The following is a 25,020-nucleotide window of genomic DNA, read 5'->3' on the forward strand; positions in this document are numbered from 1 at the left end:
CCCCTTTTCTCTTCTCTTTAATTACCACTTCAATTTTTGCAACGGATAGGCTCACTTAAACATTCTTGTGTCTGTGCTAAGGTAGGTGCCTGATCTTGTTTCCTCATCTTGATTCCTCCCTGTCAAACTTTCCCTGTGTACAGCTTGTGAATTTCATTCTGTTCTTAAGTGCCAAGGTGAAAGGGATGGGAGTGCAAGAGTGCCGGGTGCGAGGCTGACAGTCTCAAACAGCGAGGAGGATCAGAAGTTCTGATTTACTTCTCTCTCTCTCTCCCTGTCTCTCCATGAGAAACATTAATGAAGCACTCAGGCTTGAGATTCAAGACAAGTTGAAGTTAAATCCCGAAACAGTTTTTAGGGAGTTCCTCAGAATCCATGATCAGGCAGGGAATTGCTCCACTGTTAATAAACAATAATTGATTTGTACATTAGACCTGCTTAGGTCCTCGGCAATGAAGAGAGTGCCAGAGAAAATGGGAGGAGCAGCAAGTACAAAGAAATAATGGAAACCAGCTCCAGCAAGCCCAAGGTGAGCAAGGGGGAATCAGGAGAGATGCACAGTGAGTGGCAAACTCTGCCTTACAATGGTGTATTTGATCAGAGCACATTGTTTCTGTAATTTCATTACCTCGTTGATCTGTGTTGGACTAATTGATTGAGATTAATGGATCAACAACTCCAATGTTATTGTATTCTGTGGAATAGGATGGCAGAAGGTGAACAAAATGAATAAAAACAAAAAACTGCAGATGCTGGAAATCCAAAACAAAATCAGAAACAGAAATGCCTGGAAAAACTCAGCAGGTCTGGCAGCATCGGCGGAGAAGAGTACAGTTGACATTTCGAGTCCTCATGACCCTTCAACAGAACTGTTGAACGAGGAGTTGAACAGTTCTGTTGAAGGGTCATGAGGACTCGAAACGTCAACTGTACTCTTCTCCGCCGATGCTGCCAGACCTGCTGAGTTTTTCCAGGTATTTCTGTTTCTGTTTTTGTTGTGAACAAAATGAACTTTGGCCTTTTGTTCATTCAGCAAGTCCTCCACTCTGATTTACCTTCCCATGTTTGCTAATGATGACCTGCAGTATCTGCTGATAAACTTGTTGTGGTACACACAGCAAAGTAAATATCCAGGATGAAAGTATGGTTTGCAGGCCAGGAATGAGATAAAAACTTTTTTACCATTAGCCCTCAGGATATTTTATCTGGAAGTAGACAATAGTTGTCGTGCTGCCCCATGTAACTCCAGGCAAACCTTTTTGGAGTATTTTTTCTGGATCTGTACATCGCCTAACTTACTTCCATGAAAATTGGTTGTCTTTCTTAACGTTTTAATCATGGATTCTTTCCCCTTTCTTCCGGAACTTTAGGTACAGGAAGGGGGAATTTGCAATTGTATAGTACCTTAAGTGACCTCAGCACATCCCAAAGCCCCTCACCTCCAATGGAGCATAACAATTGTTGTGTCACAGGGAAGCAGAATCGGAAATAGAGACTGCTGAGAAATAGGGCTGGAGTAGACAGCTCAAATCCAGCAAAAGCAAAATACTGTGCAGACACTGGAAACCTGAAAAAAAACCCACACAATATGCTGGAACCGCTCAGTCAGCACCCCCGGAAACAGAGAGAAACAGTTAATTTTGTCAGTTGATACTTTCTCCTTTTCTCTGATATGAAACAAAGACAGGCAATGCGGATTTTGTACTGAAATCTTTGATCTTCTCAATGTTAAAGATCAGATTTTACGGCCACAATTGATGCAGCTGATGAAGAGTTGGGAAGGTATGGATCCATTCACTTTCTAGAGACATTCAGTAAAATGAGGGAAAACGACTTGCCACTCCTCTGGCTGATCTCATGTACATTGGCAGCTCTGTACCTGCTTCATACTTTGTCATGTTCATCATCACCAGTTGAGCTTGTTATCTATTATAGTGGCTGTGCCTTCAGCTACCTGGGTCCTCAGCTCTGGAGTTCCCTCCCTTGTCTTCCCGCCTCCCTAACTCTCTTTCTGCCTTTAAGACGTCCCTTAAAAATCTACTTGTTGGACAAGGCTTTTTCTTCATCTACCCTCATATCCTCTTGTGTGACCCGGTGTGAGAGCCCTCCTGTGAAGTGTCTCGGGGTGCTTATAAAGGCGCTATATAAATGCAACTAGTTGTAATGTTGCTTCCAGGTGCTTCAAAGGGAGGTTGGGACGCAAAGTTTGACATGGAACCGAGCCACGTCACGAGGTATTGGGGGTGGTACACAAGAAATAGGAGCAGGCGTAGACCATATGGCCCATCCAGCTTGCAGTCTTCAGGCGACTGAAGGCTTGGTCAAAGAGGCAGGTTTTCAGGAGTGTCTTAAAGGAGGAGAGGAGGAGGCGGAGAGGGCATAGGGAGGGGATTTTTTCAGAGTTTAGGGACCGGGCTGCTGAAGGCAAAGGCAACGAGAGGGGGTGGGTTGCAGAACTTGGGGACTGCACAAAGCAAAAGGGAAGCAGAGCTGGAGGTGGGCGCTGTAGTAGCGCTCCCAAGCTGAGGAGGGGCGCTGCGCCAGGAGGACCGTGAGGCTTTCCGCCGGCGGCGGCTCCTCTTGCTGCCACGTCAGTGTCGGTGGGTGTGGGGATGGGGGGTTGGGCTGAAGTGGGGGGGGAGGGGGCGGTTTCCAGGTAACCGAGCCGGTGAGTGCAGGTGGAGGGCGGCGGGGGACCGGGAAGGTGGGGGCCGCCGCCGTGTCGCTGCTGTACCGGGGCGCGGGGCTGCGGCTCTGGGGGATTTCAGTCCCTGTGCCGGGCGGGGCTGCAAATCAATGAAAGGGTCAGATTCAGAAAAGGGGATGAAGCGGCCCCGGTACCGGGGAAAGCGGGAATTGGGGTTAATCCTGGGAAAGGATTGTTTCCCCCCCCGCCCCCCATTGGGATCTGGTCGCTCTCTGCCTCATCTCTCAATTCTGGGAATCGGCTCCCCCCCCCAACCCCGATATTCCCCCCTTGTGTCATCCCCTTGTAATGCTGTCCATAGCTGGTGGGCTAGCACAGGCACAATGGGCTGAATGGCCTCCTCTTCCCCTACCCCTTTGTTCCTGCTGTACAATCTGATGTCTGATTGCAGCTTCTCACACCCCTCCCCCACCCCCCGCCGCCTGCCTCCCCTACTGGACCCCCCCCCCCCCCCCCCACTCCCCCCATGCTGGATCCGCCCCCCTGCTGGATACCCCCCCCCCCCCCCCCCGCCCCCCTACTGGACCCCCCCCCCCCTCCCCCCTTACTGGATTTCCCCCCCCCACTCCCCCCCTGCTGGATCCGCCCCCCTGCTGGATCCCCCCCGCCCCCCTGCTGGATCCGCCCCCCTGCTGGATCCCCCCCGCCCCCCTGCTGGATCTCTCCCTGCCCCCCTGCTGGATCCCCCGCCCCCCTGCTGGATCCCCCCCGCCCCCCTGCTGGATCTCTCCCTGCCCCCCTGCTGGATCCCCCCCCACCTCCCTGCTGGATCCCCCCTCCCCACCCTGCTTCCCTACTGAATCCCCCCCCTCTCCCTCCCTGCTGGTTCCCAGTGCCTGTCTCCCCCCCCCCCCCCTTCTTGCCTGCCTCCTTGTGCTGGGTCAACGCACACTTGAGGAAAGCTGTGAAGGTCCTTGGGAGGCTGTCGGCCAGAATTGCCAGGGGACGAGGGATTTTACCTGCCTGTTTGGATTGGAGAAGCTGGGCTTGTTCTCCTTGGGGTAACGGAGGCCGAGGGGAGATTTGACAGAGGGGTTACAAGATTTTTGTGGCAGGTTTCGAGAAGGTCGACAAAGTAAAACAGTTCCCCTGAGCTGATGGTGCAAGGGCTTGGGAACACAGAGTTAAGATTACGGGCAGCAGCGGACGTGGGAAAGAATGTTTCTAATGTGGCGAGTGGTCATAGCCTGGAACTTGCCCACGAGAGTGGAAGCAGAGATAGTGAATGATTTCAATAGGAAATTGGGTGGGGATTTAACCTTGCAGGTTGGTAGGGTTGGGGTGGGGGAGTGGGACTAACTGGGTGCTCTCCAGAGAGCCTGAACGGACTCGAAGGGTTGACTGGCCTCCTTCAAAGCCCATGTGACTCTGATTGTTAATATCTGCCCAGTTTTCCCTTTGGAATCTTCTCCCGCTCCAACCAGCTGCCTGCCTGTGTGAAGCATGTCCGACCTCCCAAGCACTCCAGCCGCAAAGGCAGCTCTTTATCTTCAGAGGCTGGGCACCTCGAATGTTTCATGATTCTGAATCCAAATTTCCAGTTTTGTTTTTACCAGTTCTGAAAATAAAATTGATCTGCACCAGTGTGTTTGAGAGGAAAGTGTAGTCAATCAAAAAACAGATTTGGTTGCAGTTGATTCTGTGTTCAGCTGAACAGTGCTTGCTGACACTTTGGTAGCTTGTGACATGCAAGAGGCAATCTTTGTGCTATCTGACGCTCCCACTGTCACAGGAGCCAATCATGAAGCCTTATGCTGGTGGGAGATCAGTGGACGTTGTGGAGTGTTTGTGCTGGCAGGAGGGGGACCAGAGGCGATAGATTGTAAATAACTGGCAAACAAAAAATCAGAAGGGAAATGAGCCATGTAATGGTGCAGTGAGTTATGTTGATCGAGGGGATGCACATCTTAAAGGGTGGTGGAAGCAGATTCAACATGCACCATGGGCAGACTGGCATAGTGGTAATGTCACTGGGCTAGTAATCCAGAGGACCCATGCCCGAGGAACAAGGGTTCAGATCTCACCATGGCAGCTGGTGGAATTTGAAAATATTACATAAAAATATTCAATTGATGAATTGAAAATAAAGCTGGAATATAAAGCTTGGCACACGAGACTAACACAGCATTACTGTCTGTGTGTACTTTTTGAAAGAATTCTCCAATTCATTCCTGTTCTTTCCCCATAATCCTGCAATTAAATATATCACCAATTCCTTTCTGAAAGTTAATTGACTATCATCAATTGTTGTAAAAACCCATCTGGTTTGCTCATGTCCTTTAGGGAAGGAAATCTGCCACCCTTACCTGGTCTGGCCTACATGTGACTCCAGACCCACAGCAATGCGGTTGGCTGTTAAATGCCCTCTGAAATGACCAAGCAAGCCACTCAGTTCAAGGGCAATTAGTGATGGGCAACAAATGCTGGCCTTGCCAGCGATGCCCACATCCCATGAACAAATTTTTTTAAAAAAGGCTGTGTGACTGATTCCAGGCCCACAGCAATGTGGTTGGCTCACAACTGCCCTCTGAAGCAAGCTACTCAGTTCAAGGGCAATTCGGGATGGGCAATGAACGCTGACCTCGCCAGCCCACACACCGTGAAAGAATAAAAAAAAATTAACTTTCAGAAAAGAATTGGTGATATATTTAATTGCAGGATTATGGGGAAAGAACAGGGAATTGGAGAATCCTTTCAAAAAGTACGCACAGATGGTAATGCTGATGTTAATTTTAGGGCAGCAAAAGTAGAGTGGCCATTCACTGGCAAGACAGCAGAATCAGATTGTGGCTGCTGACCTTGTGTTAGAGCGAGTGATCCAAGTTACTGACTGACGTCAAAATTAGGGACACGTGCTCGGTGAAATGCATGACGGAGATTAGTTTGACAAGCTTGTTGTGCTATTCGGCCGTATTCACAGCAGGCTGCATCTTCACTCTTTGAGTATGGTCACAAGCTGTCAGCATCCATCCAAGTTTTTTCTGCAATTCTAGCACTTCAGCTACTTATTTTTCGAAAGAAAAGGAAAAAAACACCCAAGTGCCAGTTTTCACAGTGAGGGATGTTTAAAATCACCAAAGGATTCATGAGGAGAGGTGACAGAGTCTATTTCCAGTGATGGGTGGGGGGGCATCACCTGAACAGGACAGAGAGGAAAGTCCTTTTTTATACAAGGGGTGCTATAAATCTGGAATTTGCTTCCCCAAAGGCTGGGGGACAATTGGAGCTTTCTGCACCGACAGCAATAAATCTTTAAAGGATAAGGCTGCTGAGGAACCTGAAGCAAGGACAGGAAAATGGAACTGAATTCCAAATCAGCCGTGATGCAATTGAATGGCAGAGGGGCTGAATGGCCTTCCCCTGTAACTCTGTTCCTGTAGTTTTAAACTTCATTGAGGCTGCTTGGATAATTGCAGCTCGGTGTGTAAAATATCATTCAGCTTTGTTGGAGGCTGCTTCAGCCTTTGGAAATGGGAGCTTTGGTGCTTTTGAGTCGGTATGTCTGCCCTCAACTCTTAGCTCTGCCTGGCCTTTTGCAGAGGATAGGTGACCTTGTTGTGTGCGCGATTGTAAACTCCGAAAGATTGGAGAAGAGAATAGGGTGAACAGGTTCTAACAAAGCCATGGATTGTTAAGCAGACCGTAGCATAATTTGCTATCTCCCAGTTAGGCTCCACCTTGCCTGAGACAAACTGATGCATCAACTCCATACAACAATGTCTCAAATTTAAAACCAGACTCCTTGGAGCCGAAGCTGCGTGTCTTATTAACACTGCCTTCCCCATCTGAAAGCTATCCTGGGTGAGGCAGGAAGTCAGGTATTCCTCTCCCTTCCCCCCCCTTCGTGGACTTGGTTTGAGAAAGCTCACTCAGATTGCAGAGATAAAAACAAAAAACTACTGCGGATGCTGGAAATCCAAAACAAAAACAGAATTACCTGGAAAAACTCAGCAGGTCTGGCAGCATCGGTGGAGAAGAAAAGAGTCGACGTTTTGAGTCCACATGTTCTGTTGAAGGGTCATGTGGACTCAAAACGTCGACTCTTCTCCACCGATGCTGCCAGACCTGCTGAGTTTTTCCAGGTAATTCTGTTTTTGTTTTCACTCAGATTGCAGTTGGCCACTTCTTTGACAATGGCATATGATGCCACTGTAATCCTTGCTCATGGGATTTGAAAACTAGGATGGATCAAGCACCTTTTTGCTAATCTGCATTTGTTTAAACTGACTAGGACAATGCAGAAGCTGCAGTGAGAAAACGCTCCTCAGTAAGTGCAAATGGCTGCGACCTCACAAGTTGCTCGTGTAACAGGATGTCTAACATGATGGTCTTGTCTTTCCAGATTGGCACTGAAACACTCGACAGAATAAACCTCGGGTCACCATGCGGAAGAATGCCATAGTAAACTTCATCTGCGAAGTGGCACTAAGATTATTCCTGTTTGCAATATTCCTGTGAGTGTGAATGGTGTACAATCCTCTTCATTGCTTTTTCTCCCGTGTGAAGCTTGTGTATGGGCGCAAAGCGACAGCATCCATCGCTTCCAACAGGTTTTCTGCAGTTCTGACACTTGGGCTGTTTGCTTTTTAAAAACAAAAAAGTATTAGGGCTCTCGAGGCATTCAAGAACTGCCATTTGACCCCCGACCAGTGGTTTAAGAAGCAATCTCTGATGTCTGAGAGTTTTTGATGGTGACAGACAGTGCAGTTGTGTATGAGCACTTGGCACGTAATAACGTTCAAGGCTATGGGCCAAGTGCTGGTAAATGGGATTAGGTAGGTCAGGTGTTTCTCACGTGTCGGTGCAGACTCGATGGGCCGAAGGGCCTCTTCTGCACTCTGATTCTGTGATTGTGTCATAACATTCAAGTTGGAATACAGGCGAATGTCAAAACCAACTCACTGAAGGGACAGAATGGCCAGCATCCAGTGGCTGTGAGGAGCCTGTGTGAAATGAGTTCGTGCGACCTGAACCACAGGATGAAAGAAAGATTTTGCATTTATATAGCACCTTCCACGGCCTCAGGACATCCCAAAGCACTGTTGGAGTATAGTGGCTGACCTAATGCAGGAAATGTTGCAGCCGATTTTCACACGGACAGAAATGTGATACTGACTGAACAACCTGTTTCAGTGATGTTGGTTGAGGGATGATAAATATCAGTCAGGACACCAGAGAGAAGTCCCCTGGCTCTGCAAATAGTGCTGTGGAGCCTTTTCCCTCCACATGAGAGGTGGATGGGGGCCTTTGTTTAACATCTCATCGGAAAGGCGACCTCTCCGACAGTGCAGCATTCCCTCAGTGCTGCACAGAGAGTACCGGCCTGGGTCATGTACCTGAGTCACAGGAGTGGGACTTGAACCCAGAATCTCTGACCTTGCGGTGAAAGTATGATCACTGAGTCACATTAATTCTAAAGTGCACTAGTTGGTCATGGGGAGAGACGCGTCAGTGTTGAGTGAGCTTTGCTCATCAGAGCTTGAAGCTGCGGCTCTTTATTGGGGGTGAGGAGAGGGAGAGTTGCCTGGTGAGCAATGGGTGCAGTACTTGACCCGGTGAAGGTTGATGTTGTCTTTTAGTGTTGCATTCTCCAGTCTCGGTGCCTTCACCTTCAGTCCAAGTGGATTTTTATTTTTCAGAAAAGGTTGTCTGGTGCATTCTGCTGCTGATGGAATAAGGGCTGGACACAAGGTTAAGAGATATTGAATGAGCATTTCTTTTAAGTGTCTGCTGTTTGTATTGGGCAGGATTACTGAGACACTAACTCCATTCCACCGGATTATCCATCCAGAGGAGATGTGGCTATACAAAAACCCTCGGAGTGAGAGGGATACAGTTCCTACGTGGCACATGTTTGTGAGTAAAAATGCTGTGACATTCTGAGTCAAGTTGTAATGCTGTTGTGTTTCCCATTTAACAACGCTAGAAAATGACGAAAATCAGCCCAGCCAAACAAGCCGCCTCCTGGGCAGACCTGGGCAGTGGGATCCTGACAGATTGTTCTCTCTGGCCCAGGGACTCTGAAACTAATTGTCGTACCTCCCACCAACTCACATCCTGGCTCACATGTGCAAATGCAGCATTGCCTGGGATCAAGCTTCATCCTTCAGGCCTTCAGATCCCCACTCGTAAAGTTCTGGAACCAAATGAGCCAGTGCAGCAGGAACTTGGCTTGTCATTGAAAACCCCTCTCTGGCACTTGACTTCAGATACAAGCTGCAGAGCCCGTGTGTCTATTTTATAGTTCCACAAATAACATCTCGTGTTCTTCCTTCAATAGGCCATTTCCTTCCTGACACCATTGATGGTGATACTGCTGATGAAGGTGCTGAATCGAACAGAAAATGGTGATGTAAAGGAAGGTTGTTTAGGTGAGTGATACCGATTGGTTCAGTGTCAACATGAAGCTAGTTTCAACCCAGTGAATATTCCTGTTGAACTGGCTCTGCTATTGATGACATCAGCAAAGAAAAAATAAGAAATAAAAGCAAAATACTGCGGATGCTGGAAATCTGAAACAAAAACAAAAATACCTGGAAAAACTCAGCAGGTCTGACAGCATCTGCGGCGAGGGACACAGTTAACGTTTCGAGTCTGCATGACTCTTCACCAGAATTAAAGAGAAATAGAAATGAGGTGAAATATAAGCTGTTTAAGAGGGGGGGGGGTGGGACAGGTAGAGCTGGATAGAGGACCAGTGATAGGTGGAGATTGCCAAAGATGTCAGACAAAAGGACAAAGAGGTGTTGACGGTGGTGATGTTAACTAAGGAATGTGCTAATGGGGACATTAAGGGTAGAAAGCAGGACGAGCAAGGTACAGATAGCCCTAGTGGGGGTGGGGTGGGGGGAAGGGATCGAAATAGGCTAAAAGGTGGAGATGAAACAGTGGATGGAAATACATTTAAAAATAATAGAAATAGGTGGGAAAAGAAAAATATATTAAAACATTTTTTTTTAGAAAAAAGGGGGATCGGAAAGGGGGTGGGGATGGAGGCGAGAGTTCCTGATCTAAAGTTGTTGAACTCAATGTTAAGTCCGGAAGGCTATAAAGTGCCTATTCGGAAGATGAGGTGCTGTTCCTCCGGTTTGCATTGAACTTCACTGGAACCATGCAGCAGGCCAAGGATGGACATGTGGGCATGAGGGCAGGGTGGAGTGTTGAAATGGCAAGCGACAGGGAGGTCTGGGTCATGCTTGCGGACAGACTGAAGGTGTTCCGCAAAGCGGTCACCCAGTCTGCGTTTGGTCTCTCCAATGTAGAGGAAACCGCATTGGGAGCAACGATTGCAGTAGACTAAATTGAGGGAAGTGCAAGTGAAATGCTGCTTCACTTGAAAGGAGTGTTTGGGCCCTTGGACGGTGAGGAGAGAGGAAGTAAAGGGGCAGGTGTTGCACCTTCTGCGGTTGAATGGAAAGGTGCCATGCGAGGGGGTTGAGGTGTAGGGGGTGATGGAGGAGTGGACCAGGGTGTCCCAGAGGGAACGATCCCTACAGAATGCCTCCAGGGGGGGTGAAGGGAAGATGTGTTTGGTGGTGGCATCATGCTGGAGTTGGCGGAAATGGCGGAGGATGATCCTTTGAATGCGGAGGCTGGTGGGATGATAAGTGAGGACAAGGGGGACCCTATCATGGTTCTGGGGGGGGAGAGGAAGGAGTGAGGGCGGATGTGCAAGAGATGGGCAAAAAAGAAAACTTTCCCTGCCCTCATAACACCTCAAAGTGCTTCCCAGAAATGCTTTATTTTTGCAGTGCAGTCATTCTTGTTATGTAGGCAAATGCAGCAGCCAGCTTGTGCACAGCAAGATCCCAGCAAGAATGGAGATGAATAGGTTGTTTCCTTTTTGCGGTGTTGGTTGAGGGATAAATGTTAGCTACTGGGGAGAACTCGCCTGCTCTTTTGGAAATAGTACCCGCCATGGGATCTTTTCTGTGCATCTGAGAGGGCAGATAGGCTTCTGTTTAACATTCTGAAGCAAGAGGCTGCAGCTCTGACTGTGCAACCCTCCCTCAATGCTTCACAGGAGTGTTATCCTCAATGTTGTGTTCAGTCCTGGACTGTGCCACACTGCCTGAAGTTGGCCACTGCTGTGGCACTTGGGCACAGCAGCTGACCAGTGTGCTGCTTGTTCTGGGAGTTGGGGAGCAGAGAATCAGCCCGAACCCTGCTCCTGATTATTGTCCAGCTGTGTACTATATCACGTTGATATGATTAGGGTCGAATGTAACAGCAGTTCAGCTACAATTATCAGCTTGATCTTTCCTGGGCTGGTGAAAGGCTAAGAACACCCAGTGACACTTCTCACTATACAGAGAGCCAAGTGTAAACTCGGTTGTGGTGACTCCTGATTCTGATTGATGAGGCTGGTGTATAAGTAACGACAACAAGATTAGAGAAGTATATCCCACCAGTAAGTGTGCATTTCTGCACCCCTTTCAGTTCCCTGGAAGTGTCATATGTATTGATCCAAGGTGTAAGAGAGTTCTTGGGGTAAAACCAACACCAGGGGGGATCCTGAATTATTTTTATTGATACAACTGAGTGTCTTCCTAGGACATCCCAGAGGGCAGTTAAGAGTCAACCACATTGCTGTGGGCCTGGAGTCACATGTAGGCCAGACCGGGTAAGGACGGCAGATTCCCTTCCCTAAAGGACATCAGTGAACCTGATGGTAGTTTCGTGGTCACCATTACCGAGAGTAGCTTTTTATTCCAGATTTACGTCATGAACTGAATTTAAATCCCCTTTGCTACAGGGAATCCGATTGTGACCTTGTAGCTATTCAGTTTGGACTGATGGCACAACTGTCATCTCTGCAGGTTTCCCCGAAATTGGGGCTCTGTCTGTCTCACTTTGATGGGCCTGATGGACAACATTGGTCCCAAATTAGGGAGTGTACGCTTTTGGGGGTGCAGGTCCAGGCAGCTTGGCTCTGCATCTAGCCAAGCAGGACCTGACCTGGAAGTGCTTGATATAATGGGGAAAGTGTTCCATTCCCGCCAGCACCTGTGTTTTGGGAGTGAAAAAGAAGACTTGTGCCTCTGATAACCCCCATTGGAAAGTTAAAAGCAGGTTTCACATTAAGATGGCCAAAGTTTCTCTTTTTGAATCTGTGTCAGGGTCAGTAGTTTTTGAATCTGTGTCAGGGTCAGTAGTTTTTCTGCTCTGTTCTGATGGTTTAAATGTGATGTAATGGTTGTGTTTTCACTTGTAGCCGCGTCTCTGGGCCTGGTTTTGAACGGAGTGATCACAAACACCTTGAAACTTGTGATTGGAAGGTAAGTGAGGATCTGCACTCGTGCTTTGTTGGAGTGTCATGAACCTTTGCATGGCCTGAGGATTTGCGCAGATTCTGGCTCTGAATTTATTGTTGGGTTATTTTAAAGCTCAGTGCTTGGCCTTGGCTCACTTTCAGCAACAAGCGCTGAAACATTCGACTTCAGCACCTGGCTTTGGAACTAATGCAGAGTCACCAGCCATCGGGACAGAGTTGGCTGGGGATTGGACTTTGGCACGCTTTGGTGAGCTGATACAAGGCAGAATGAAACTGCTGCAGCTCAGCTTGATTCTAATCACTCGCCTCTGGTGAGAGACAGTGTAACTCGTGACTCACTCGCCTTCCTTGCCCAGCAATAAATGAGAGACTTCCTGAAGCAGCTGGCTCACTTTCCATCAACCCTTTTGAACCCTTCTTTCCTGACTTGCTGGGCATTGTCTCGGAAACCTCAGGCCATTCTTTGAGCTCTGCTGTTGTCTGGGGAAAGAGCCACTTCCTGACATCTGACCTTGATCTGACCTTAGACCAGTTAAAATTTTGACCCCCCTGGCCCTTCCTAACCTACTTAATTGGAACAGGCTGTCTTTTCAAATGCCATCTATTCACTTTATCACCTTACAGTCCTTGATCAAATTACCTCCAGCTCCCTGCTCTCTAAATTGTTGAGTCCCAGTCCTGTTAGCTGACCTTTAAAACTGAAATGCTTCAAATTGGGAATTAATCTTGTGGGCCTCCTGTGCACTCTTTCCAAAGCCACTTATCACCCATCAAGTAAAGGGACCAAAACTGGACATTGCATTCCAGATGAGGCCTGACCCAGGTCTTGTATCAGTACAAAATAGATCACCTGCTCTTGAGTCAGTTATCCTATAAATCCCATCACCCTGTGCTCTCGAATTGTTGCTTCACAGCGCTGCTCATCTACCTTAGAGAACACAAGAAATGTACCAGAGCATCTCGATCTCTCTTGCACCTGTTTTTGTGCTTGGATGTTGAGCATTCGTCCGAGCAACATGTATAATACTGCATTTATTTGGTTTGATATCATGGTTTATTGGGTTTATGACCGGCAACTGATGTTTGTCTTAAAAAAGAGCCCAAACTCCCAGATTCACCTGAAGCAGTCGAGCCTTGCCTCCAGTCCTAACGCTCGCACAAATCTGAGTATCACCTCTGTGCTCCGAACACTTCCGTCCAGATCACTAAAAATAGGCAAGTGCAATGGCCCCAACACTGTTTTGTGTGGAGCACCACTGGTGACCAGTCTCCAAAACAGATCCAAATCTGCTATAACTACTTTCTACATCCAGCCTACCTACCAGTTTATAATCCAGTTCAAAATAAGTGGCAGAGGATTAGCTGTCGTTTGGTCGCTTGTCAAAAACGTCCAGAAGTGGCAGCAGACTGAGCGTTCCATATCCACTATCTTACCGACTTGTTGAAAAAGAAATGTAAACACACTTGTAAGACATGAAGCCATGTTCAGTGTCCCTAATGTGCTCCTCTCTATCTCTCTGTTGCATCCTGAATGATTTCCTTGGGCATCTTCCTCATTCTCCATCTGACAGAAGGAGGTGTCGAATGCTGCAGCAGGGAGCAGATGGCATCCCCAGCTTCTCCCTTGCCAGGGTGTTCAGACAGGCAAAGGCTTCAGACGTTGCCGACCTCCTTGAAGCTTTGTAAAGAAGCAGCTTTAAAAATCAAACATAGAGCCATGTGGCCCAGTATTTAAACTCCATATGGGTCTCGTTCCACCCAACAGCATATCCTTTTATTCCTTTCTCACTTGTGTAATTATCTGGCTTCTCCTTAAATGCATCTGTGCTATTCAGCTGCATCACCATTTATGGTAGCGAGTTGCACATTCCAACCACTCTGGGTACAGAAGTTTTGCCTGAATTCCTGATTGGATTGTTAGTATGTATCTTGCATTTATTTTACATCTCTCACTACCTCTAAGTGCTTTTCAGAGAATGCAATACTTGGGCAGCATCGTCAATTTTGCCATGTGTGTGAATGGTTGAGCTGGTGACTGGTCCTCAATGTTTGCAGGCCTCGGCCAGACTATTTCTACCGCTGCTTCCCGGATGGAGTGGTGACTGAGGACATGCAGTGCACTGGTGACCCTGGCGCCATATTGGAGGGAAGGAAGAGTTTCCCCAGCGGCCATTCTTCATGTAAGTACATGTCACTGTACCTTCATTATATCGCCATGTAGATAGATCAGGAACATACATTTCTTGTTTTATTCATTCATGGGATGTGAACGTTGCTAGCTAGGCCAGCATTTATTGCCCATCCATAGTTGCCCTTGAGAAGGTGGTGGTGAGCTGCCTACTTGAACCGCTGCAGTCCATGTGGTGTAGGTACACCCACAGCGCTGTTAGGGAGGGAGTTCCAGGATTTTGACCCAACGACAGTGAAGGAACGGCGATATATTTCCAAGTCAGGATGGTGAGTGACTTGGAGGGGAACTTGCAGGTGGTGGTGTTCCCATGTGTCTGCTGCCCTTGTCCTTCTAGATGGTAGCGGTTGTGGGTTTGGAAGGTGCTGTTTAAGGAGCCTTGGTGAGCTGCTGCAGTGCATCTTGTAGATGGTACATACTGCTGCCACTGTGTGTCGGTGGTGGAGGGAGTGAATGTTTGTGGATGAGCTGCCGATCAAGTGGACTGCGTTGTCCTGGATAGTGTCGAGCTTCTTGAGTATTGTTGGAGCTGCGCTCATCCAGTCAAGTGCGGAGTATTCCATCTCATCCTTACTTGTGCCTAGTAGATGATGGACAGGCTTTGGGGAGTTAGGGGGTGAGTTACTCGCCGCAGAATTCCCAGCCTCTGTCTGACCTGCTCTTGCAGCCATGTTATGACCGATGCAGTTGGTACAGTGGAGTTATTTAAAAGTCCCAGAAGGAAACTTTAAACAACTGTCATAACCTATAATTTTGAGATGTGACTCTAAATTCAGGAATCAGACCACCAGTTCTCGAGAGGTTTTAGATTAAACTAAATGAAACATTAATTTACACAGGTTAAAATATATATACACATGGCTACAAATTACTGCTATGATAACTTTTAACAAATTCCTAAACTAATCTCCATTAAGGCAACAGCAACCCATAGACTTAACCAAATACCAGGCAAAGCATTTTCACCTTATGAATTCAAAATTAGGTTCTTTTCACTTTGGTTCCTATGGAGATAGTTGGTGGCTCACAGCTGCCTTTTGATCTCACTTGGCCTCTGCACACCCGAAAACTGCTGAAGTTATACCTACCACTGCCCATTGAATGTAAATTCTCATTGTATCACCAGCCTCCTCTAACAATAAAACCCCTTTCATAGCACCAATTTTATTAGTAATATAAACATATTGCTTGGTATCTGCTAGATAGGTATCAGTTTTCACCCCACTTCTTGAATGCTCTATTCAAAAAATGCAAATACACTCTACCTCTCTTACATATCAAAACTAGTACACACCAAAGCACATTAATCCAATTAAGACACGCCCACAGACTAAATCTCTATTTTAAAATAAAAATATTTTCCAATAATATTATACACATTAATAGCTTCATGACAAGCCACAGTATTTATATGGTTGGTCCAGTTCAGTTTCTGGTCAATGGTAACCCCCAGGATATTGATAGTGGGGGATTCAGCGATGGCAATGTCATTGAATGTCAAAGGGAGATGGTTAGATTCTCTCTTGTTGGAGATGGTCATTGCCTGGGACTTGTGTGGTGCGAATGTTACTTGCTACTTATTGGCTCAAGCTGATAGGTCAACATTCTGTGGGTGAAATGAAAAGCAACCATTTTATGGCACCATGAAGGGTTTGACACTATGTCCAGCTCTTACTCAGCCTCTTAACTTCATTACCTTGCTGAATTTTTCTCTGGCCTCAGATACTGATTGCACTGGCCACTTGCTTCCATGTAGTGGAACTTTGGTATTTGGAGTTCAGTCACGGATTGGCCAGTGGAACAGACTTGAGGGGCTCAATAGCCTCCTCTTGTTCCTATGTTGGAAGCAGGTGGCATCAGTGTTTAGCCAAGTTCAACCTGAATTGCCCAACTTCAACTCATTGACCGTTTCAACTGTCTGAAGGAGTTGTTTTTCCAGTTGTTGTGAGAAGTCAGCTGCTCAACCAGTTCTGTTTCTTTGGGCTGATGCTGTCTGATACTCAATGAATGTCGTGTTATTGCTCATAGACATAGTTATGCTCCATCCTCATTGTTCATGTAGAGCTGGTGTTGTGATTTCACATCTAAAACATGAAAATTACTTCACCCTCCACCCCCTCTTTTAACTGCCTCCTTGTAAGGATGGGCCCAGTAACACAACACCTTGGCAAGACTGTACATGAAGGCAGTGAGCTTCCCATGTAATCAGTCAGAGCTGTTCATCATCCAGCAGTCCTGGGGACCACTGGTATATTCATTCTTTTCCAAATGTCCCTTGGTACTGACTTACCCCCTGACTTTGATGTTCCCAATTTTGCGTGGGGGCCGGGGGGGGGAGGTGTGTGTCCTGTGCTGTCAACTTTCACCCTTGACCTTTATTTCAAAGCTCCGCCCCACACGGGCACAGCACAACCTGCCTGCAAGAGAAACAGAATTGTCTTTCAGTCTCGTTCTTTCATTGTCCTTGCAGTTGCTTTTGCCGGCCTTGGGTTCACAGCCTTCTACCTGGGAGGGAAGCTCCACTGCTTCACGTCAAGGGGCCGTGGAAAAGGATGGCGACTCTGTGCAATGTTGATGCCCTTCTACATCGCAGCCATAATTGCTCTGACACGTGCCTGTGACTACAGACACCACTGGCAAGGTGAGCAGCACAGGCAGTTTGGATTGCCTCAAATTGAAGTATTTCTATCTATTGTCAAGTCTCTAATGTCCATTCCTATCAGCTAAATTGATCAATCCATGAGGGTGAAAGGAGGTAAAGTCAGATGGAGTAAGGTGGGTGGAGTGTACATGTGTTGACTGGTTGGGCTGAATGTTTCTCTCCTGCACCTTCCATATAAATGGTGCTAAACCTTTCCTCCCTCATACGCATTCCATTCATTCTCTGCCCATAGGCAGGACCTTGCCTCATTGTCTGCTGATGCTTCATCCTGGTGGTTTGCAATTACCTTCCACTCTCAGGGGTAGGACGAGGAGGTAAATCCCAAGCCCAGCTCAGCCAGAGCAGGAATCACAGAATCACACAGTGCAGAAGAGGCCTTTCGGCCCATCGAGTCTGCACCGACACGTGAGAAACACCTGACCTACCTACCTAATCCCATTTACCAGCACTTGGCCCATAGCCTTGATTGAATATTATGATGTGCCAAGTGCTCATCCAGGTACTTTTTAAAGGATGTGAGGCAACCCGCCTCCACCACTCTCCCAGGCAGCGCATTCCAGACCGTCACCACCCTCTGGGTAAAAAAGTTTTTCCTCACATTCCCCTAAACCTCCTGCCCCTCACCTTGATCTTATGTCCCCTCATTACTGACCCTTCAACTAAGGGGAACAGCTGCTCCCTATCCACCCTGTCCATGCCCCTCATAATCTTGTACACCTCGATCAGGTTACTCCTCAGTCTTCTCTGCTCCAACGAAAACAACCCAAGTTTATCCAACCTCTCTTCACAACTTAAATGTTTCATCCCAGGCAACATCCTGGTGAATCTCCTCTGCACCCCCTCCAGTGCAATTGCATCCTTCATATAATGTGGCGACCAGAACTGTACACAGTACTCCAGCTGTGGCCTCACCAAGGTTCTATACAACTCCAACATGACCCCCCTACTTTTGTAATCTATGCCTCGATTGATAAAGGCAAGTGCCCCATGTGCCTTTTTCACCACCCCACTAACATGCCCCTCCACCTTCAGAGATCTATGGGCACACACACCAAGGTCCCTTTGTTCCTCAGAACTTCCTAGTGTCATGCCGTTCATTGAATATTTCCTTGTCAAATTACTCCTTCCAAAGTGTATCACCTCATACTTTTCAGGGTTAAATTCCATCTGCCACTTATCTGCCCATTTGACCATCCCGTCTATATCTTCCTATAGCCCAAGACACTCAACCTCACTGTTAACCACCCGACCAATCTTTGTGTCATCCGCAATCTTACTAGACCTACCCTCCACATAGTCATCTATGTCGTTTATATAAATGACGAATAATAGGGGACCCAGCACAGATCCCTGTGGTACGCCACTGGACACTGGCTTCCAGTCATTAAAGCATCCTTCTGTCATCACCCTCTGTCTCCTACAACTAAGCCAATTTTGAATCCACCTTATCAAATTACCCTGTATCCCATGTGCATTTGCCTTCTTTATAAGTCTCCCATGTGGGACCTTGTCAAAGGCTTTGCTGAAATCCATATAAACTACATCAACTGCACTACTCTCATCTACACATCTGGTCACCTGCTCAAAAAATTCATTCAAATTTGTTAGGCATGACCTCCCTCTGACAAAGCCATGCTGACTATCCCTGATCAAACCTTGCCTCTCCAAGTGGAGATAGATTCTCTCCTTCAGAATTTTCTCCAATAGTTTTCCTACCACTGACGTGAGACTCACTGGTCTCTAGTTCCCTGTCTTATCTCTACAACCCTTCTTAAATAGCGGAACCATATTAGCTGTTCTCCAGTCCTCTGGCACCTCCCCCGTGGCCAGAGAGGAATTAAAAATTTGGGTCAGAGCCCCTGCGATCTCCTCCCTTGCCTCCCTCAGCAGTCTGGGACACAAATCATCCGGACCTGGAGATTTGTCCACTTTTAAGCCTGCCAACACCTCCAATACCTTGTCTTTCCCTATATCAATTTGCTCAAGAACCCCGCAGTCTCTCTCCCCGAGTTCCATACCTTCATCCTCATTCTCTTGGGTGAAGACGGATGTGAAGTATTCATTCAACACTCTACCGATGTCCTCTGGCTCCACCCATAGATTGCTCCTTTGGTCCCCAATGGGCCCTACTCTTTCCCTGGTTATCCTCTTCCCATTGATATACTTATAGAATATCTTGGGATTTTCCCTACTTTTACCAGCCAGAGCTTTCTCATATCCCCTCTTTGCTCTCCTAATTGCTTTCTTAAGCTCCACCCTGCACTTTCTGTACTCCACTAATGCCTCTGCTGATTTGCTTCCCTTGTACCTGCTAAAAGCCTCTCTTTTCCTTTTCGTCGTAACCTGAATATCTCTGGTCATCCATGGTTCTCCGGGCTTGTTACTTCTTCCTATCACCCTAGAGGGAACATGTTGAGCCTGTACCCTCCCCATTTCCTTTCCATTTTCCTGTTCCTCTAAGGATTTCCCCACAAGTAGCTGTTCCCAGTCTACCTTGGCCAGATCCTGCCTTATTTTACTAAAATCTGCTCTCCCCCAATCCAACACATTTTTTTGCAACTTGTCTATTTCTTTGTCCATAACAAACTTAAACTATACCATGTTGTGGTCACTATCACTAAAATGCTCCCCCACCACCACCTCCGCCACTTGTCCGGCTTCATTCCCCAGAATTAGGTCCAGCACTGCGCCGTCCCTTATTGGACCCTCTACATATTGACCTAAAAAGTTCTCCTGTACACATTACACTATGTCTATCCCAATTAGTGTTGGGAAAGTTGAAATCACCTAATATAATTACCCTATTATTGTTTTTACACACCTCCGCGAATTGTGCACATATTTGCTCCTCAATTTCCCACTGACGATCTGTGTGGGGGGGGGTCTATAATAAACACCTAACAATGTGGCTGCCCCTTTTTTATTCCTAAGCTCTACCCACAAAGCTTCATTCGATGCCCCCTCCGAGATATCATCTCTCCTTACTGCACTCGAACCTGTGTTGCTGGCAGTTTTCCCTCCCTAAAGGGCATTAGTGAACCAGATGGGTTTTTACCAAAAAAAATGGCCATGGTTTCGTGGTCATTCTCAGACTTTTTAAATTCCAGATTTTTATTGAGTTCACATTTCACCATCTGCCGTGGTGGGATTTGACCCTGGGTCTCCGGAGCATTGCCCTGGGTCTCCGGAGCATTGCCCTGGGTCTCTGGAGCATTGCCCTGGGTCTCCGGAGCATTGCCCTGGGTCTCCGGAGCATTGCCCTGGGTCTCTGGAATGCTTGTTCACGATGCCACTGCCTTAGCGCCTCATTTGTATTTAATTTCCTTCATGGGTTGTTTGCATCTGTTTTGAGCCCCCAATCTCTCTTTGGCAACAGTCACCCAGTACTCATTTAGAAGTAACTGCTCTATCGATTTAAGAAACCTCATTCCTCCCACCTGTAAATCCTTCAGTCGGTAATTTGGGAATGTTCGTTTAAGTCCAGATGAGCCATCTGGTCATCCCAATTGGAACTGGAGCAGCTGGGAGAGTATTGCAATTCAGTTTGCTTTTGTTTCCTTCTCTCTGTCACCTGAAGGCGATACACCATCCTAACCTTGGGAGTAGTCTTGTAGTTTTTTGCACCCTATATTCTAAACTTGAGCTCATGTACTACTCTGCTGCTTATACTCTTAACTCACACCAAGTGCAGTTCATCCATCAGTCCTGTGCTTACTGACCTACGTTGGCTCCCAGTCCCACCTTGAGCTGTCTGGGCTCTAATCCTCTGGAATCCCCTTCCAAAAACCCCTCCCACTCTCTTGCTGTCCCTCCTCCTTGAAGACGCATCTTAAAACCTAATCTTCTGAGCGAGATTTTTGTCACCAATCCTAATTTCTGCTTGTCTGATTGAGTGTCAAAAGTTTATTTGGCAACACTGCTGTAAAGTGTGTTGAGATGTTTCACAACGTTAAAGGCGCTAAATAAATGCAGATTGCTGGCCTTTCCTCTGATTAAATAAGAACAGGCATGGCATTGTCAGCAATCACTCCCAAAATATTCACTCTGGAATATTCAGCAAAACTTTGGCTCTGGGGCCTATATACAAACTAGCCATTTCAAAACTGTTGTGTGCAAGGAAACTGATGTTCTGTCCATGAGTAAAGTGCAATTTTGTCTTACAGATGTGGTGGCTGGCTCTTTGATTGGACTGACTGTGGCGTATACCTGCTACCGACAGCACTACCCGTGTCTGTCTGACCCGGATTGCCACAAACCATACTTGAAGACCAAACTGTCCACGGCCCAAGAGCGCAAGCTATCGAACCCCAGCTTCAAACTGGACGTATAGAAAGCCTGCACCAGGAAATGTCAACCTTCTCCTCACCATGTAAACTTGCTTTCCCTCTTTTTTTTTGGGCATCATATGCACATATTTATAATGGGACCTTCCGCAACACTAACGGGCGGGCATACACACACAAAAACACACAGCACGTACAGAAAAACACACACAAACACACACACATACACACAATACATGAGCAAAGCAAGGGAATTAAATGGACCAGCAAGACACCAGAGCATTTCAGATTTTATTGGTTCATGAAGTTAAAATAGTTGATTTTACCCTTTTTTAAATAAGACTTTTTTTTGTCATTTTTGCTCGTATCTAAAAATTCGCAAATAAAATGTAGACGGTACGAAGGCAATATTTCACCATGGTTGTAACAAGTAAGTGCGTTTCGACTTTCAGATGGGTCAGTTTACTCAGCTCATGCCAGTTTGAGTATAATGCCTTGCTGAACCCACTTGTTCTGTAGAATTAACTTCAGTGTGGGAACAAATGACTGAAGTGATCTGCCCCATCCAAACTCTGCATGGTGCAGCGATTGCCAGCACAAATTGACTCAGATCTGTTCCACAGAATGAAATGTGCCAGTGTCGATCAGGCCCCTTGACACATGCGTCTTGTTGCCATTCAGGCTGTGATGGCTGGTTATCAATGGGTTTATTGTGACGGGGGGAGGTGTGCAATTGTCCACCATCTGAAAAGGAGGTTACACGCCCAGATTCAGGTCCCACAGAAACTTAAAATGACAGAGAACGTGCTCTTTGACAGAATCTTATTTCTGTCACTGTGGGGCTAATTCTGTTGCTGTGACATTTCTGTGCCCAGGGTCTTGACTAAGGCTCCTTGCCCAAAACCCCAAAAAACGGTTCCTGACGAGTGGACAATTGCAAGCTTCTTGGTGTGGACAAGGTGAGCTGATATCCTCGCTCCATCTTGAAAAGGCTGTGGAGGAAACTGGTGTTGGTTCTGAGTTCCCCTTCCCTTTTCCCTTGCAGTGTCAGAATTGTGAGATGAGGTGACCAGCTAAATTGGAAAAAAAAAAAATCCTCTTTTTTTGGAGATGATTGTGGTGCACCTACTTCAACTGGGAGGGTGAGATTTGACACAACTGATTGGCTTGCTAGGCCACTTGAACAGACAAGTAAGAATCAACCGTGTGGGCCGAGATGGGGAAAGGACAGCAACTTTCCTTACCTGAAGGACAGATTGAACCATTGAGTTTTTACAAAGATCCAACAGCTTCACGGTCACTTCAACTGACGCTAGATTTCTTTTTTTTAACCAAGTTTATATCCAAAAAAAAAGTTGAGGTCAAATTCTCCAATTGTTGTGAATTCTGTCCAGGCCTCCGGGGAACTGACCGAGGAGAACCACGACACCACTGTCCCCTTTCAGAAGGTGTCTGTGGATTGAATTTTTAAAGGATTTTATACCACGAATGGTGACAAGCCATTCTCGCGTAGCACTTGCTCACGTTGTGAGAAAGTCATTGTATTTCCAGGGAGATGGGTCCAGTCCAGAGTGAGGTTGGGAATCTCATTTACTCACACCACAATGGTTACATCAAGGTTGTAAATTAGTTCAGTTCAATTCAAAGAATGGATTGTCGCCTTGTGAGTTCAGTCTGTTCCTGTTCCGTCTGGTGCTTGTTATTATGGTGGCTGGCTTGCAGGGCGGGAACATGTGAAGTTTTGTTTCCTGTAAGGGTTGAGGTATTGCTCTTGGGGTTCCTGGGCAGACGTACTCTCGATTAATACAATCACCTTTCCATATGGACCATAAATGAACAGCCTTGCCCCCAAGGTTTTACTCTCAGACCTGTCTGCTTGGTGAACCTGTGAGTGCTGTCATTATGTAGCTAGGTTGTTGCTTCATGTATTTTGTACAGAATTTTATGTATTTCAATTGTTGTGAACAGGAGCTACCTGTTGCCCCCAATTTTCGCGGGAAGGAGGGAGGGAGTGGACGTTGTTTCCCAGTGACCATAGATGAGCTGTTCACATTCTATTTCCTGCAGGGAAGGTCTGGTGTTCAATGCCAGGGGAGGATTTGAGCTTGCCGTGGGATGTCATGTTGAGATAACACTTCACCCAATTCCATCTCAATTCAGACAGAGAGGTAGGGATGGGGTTGGCAGAATGTGATACAACGCCTGTTCTAACAGAGACTCTGTCAGCAGGCTCCAGTTTAATCAAAGCTGCAGCATTGGCTCGGTGCAACAGTGATTAAAATTCACGCCTTCCCCACTTGGCTTTTGTGCCACTTCGAACAAGACTACAGTGCTCCAAGGGCAGAGTCTTATTGGATACATTCCACCTTTCATATTATAATTCCTGTCATTGACACTAATCTTAACCATGGAAAAGAGCATGACTGCAACCTCCCTGCTCTATATTGAATAGTCCGCTGGCTGGACCTCAACGTGAAATTGTTAGCCTTATTTCTGTCCACCATGATCTGTTGGCTCCTGTTTGGCAGTGTTTAAATAGAAATTATTTCCAACTGCAGGAAAATTAATCTTGTGAGTAGTGCCATCCCCAATTGCGCATGTGGTTCTGTTGTGCCTTGTGCAGCACCTTTTCACGCAAGTGTAAATATCAAAAGATATATAAATATATATATATGTAAACAAGTTGTCCATATAACCAAACTTACTGCTTCCTTTCGAGATTTAGGGGCACACTGTAACCTGTTAGAGTTGGAGTCTAGCCCAAGGCCAACAATGCGCCAAGCGGCGCGCGCACACAGGCTGGGATTTTCCTTTTCCATTTTATGGAATGCGAGTTTCCCCAGAATTTGGTGGCTGCAGGAACCAAGTGTTGTCCCTGTGAGTCTGTCAATTCACTCTACTGTACTGTAATTATACAAGGGGAGACTGTGACAAGTTTTAATCCTGTGTTTCATCACACTGAAGCAAATAATCTTAAATCAACCCTATGTATTAATGGAAGGTATTCTGTTTGTGTTGAAATAAAACAAAGACCAATATTTAAAAAAATAGATTTTCCTTTGGTATTTTTCCATTAAACTTTTACTTGCATCGCACACTGAGTCGGGTCCTTAGCTAGCCAAACTTTCTCTAAGTCTTCAGGCCATTGTAGAATCCAAGGCCTTTCGGAACCTCAATGTCCACTCCCTCCAGCTCCGATTCTTGTCAGCGCAGAAGCTCTTCCATGAGAAACAACAGGGCCAGTTTTTATGGAAAAATAAAATCCCAGTGCATCTGTCTATCCACAGACTCAATATGGAAATATTGAACAGCGACAGAGATAAAAACAAAAACAAATGGACGCCCAATCCCTCTACACCACCTCACCCACCGGGGTGGTCTGATGGCTCTCTGCTTCTTCCTCGAACAGAGGCCCGAACAATCCCCATCCACCACTACTCTCCTCCATCTGGCTGAACTTGTTCCCACACTGAACAATTTCTCCTTTAACTCCTCTCACTTCCTCCAAATAAAAGGTGTGGCTATGGGTACCCGCATGGGCCCCAGCTATGCCTGTCTCTTTATGGGGTATGTGGAACATTCCTTGTTCCAGTCATACTCCAGCCCCCTCCCACAACTCTTTCTCTGGTACATCGATGATTACTTCGGTGCTGCTTCATGCTCTCATCGGGACCTGGAAAAATTTATTAATTTTGCCTCCAATCTCCACCCCTCCATCATTTTCACATGGTCCATCTCTGACACTTCCCTTCCCTTCCTTGACCTCTCTGTCTCAATTTCTGGTGATAGACTGTCCACCAATATCCATTACAAGCCTACTGACTCCCACAGCTACCTCGACTACAGCTCCTCACACCCTGCTTCCTGTAAGGACTTCATCCCATTCTCTCAGTTCCTTCGCCTCAG

At 46.8% G+C, this 25,020-nt stretch overlaps 1 protein-coding gene across 3 annotated transcripts; it reads left to right on the top strand.

The window, feature by feature from the left end:
* The first annotated feature begins 510 nt into the window (after nt 1-510).
* Nucleotides 511-24,162, top strand: LOC144694810 (phospholipid phosphatase 5-like). Of its 3 annotated transcripts, none has more exons than XM_078565419.1 (8): nt 511-529; nt 7,050-7,161; nt 8,455-8,563; nt 8,988-9,078; nt 11,922-11,985; nt 14,037-14,161; nt 16,640-16,810; nt 20,995-24,162. In XM_078565419.1, exons 2-8 carry the CDS (start codon nt 7,091-7,093, stop codon nt 21,159-21,161), a joined length of 798 nt encoding a protein of 265 aa, XP_078421545.1. In that variant the 5' UTR covers nt 511-529; nt 7,050-7,090; the 3' UTR covers nt 21,162-24,162. The 3 variants fall into 3 exon arrangements, with proteins under 3 accessions (XP_078421545.1, XP_078421544.1, XP_078421543.1); XM_078565418.1 differs by lacking the exon at nt 511-529 and adding an exon at nt 2,630-2,668; XM_078565417.1 differs by lacking the exon at nt 511-529 and adding an exon at nt 6,814-6,974.
* The last annotated feature ends 858 nt before the right edge of the window (nt 24,163-25,020 follow it).

This window comes from Cetorhinus maximus, chromosome 20 (genome assembly GCF_964194155.1).
Source record: "Cetorhinus maximus chromosome 20, sCetMax3.hap1.1, whole genome shotgun sequence".
NCBI classification, from domain to species: domain Eukaryota; kingdom Metazoa; phylum Chordata; class Chondrichthyes; order Lamniformes; family Cetorhinidae; genus Cetorhinus; species Cetorhinus maximus.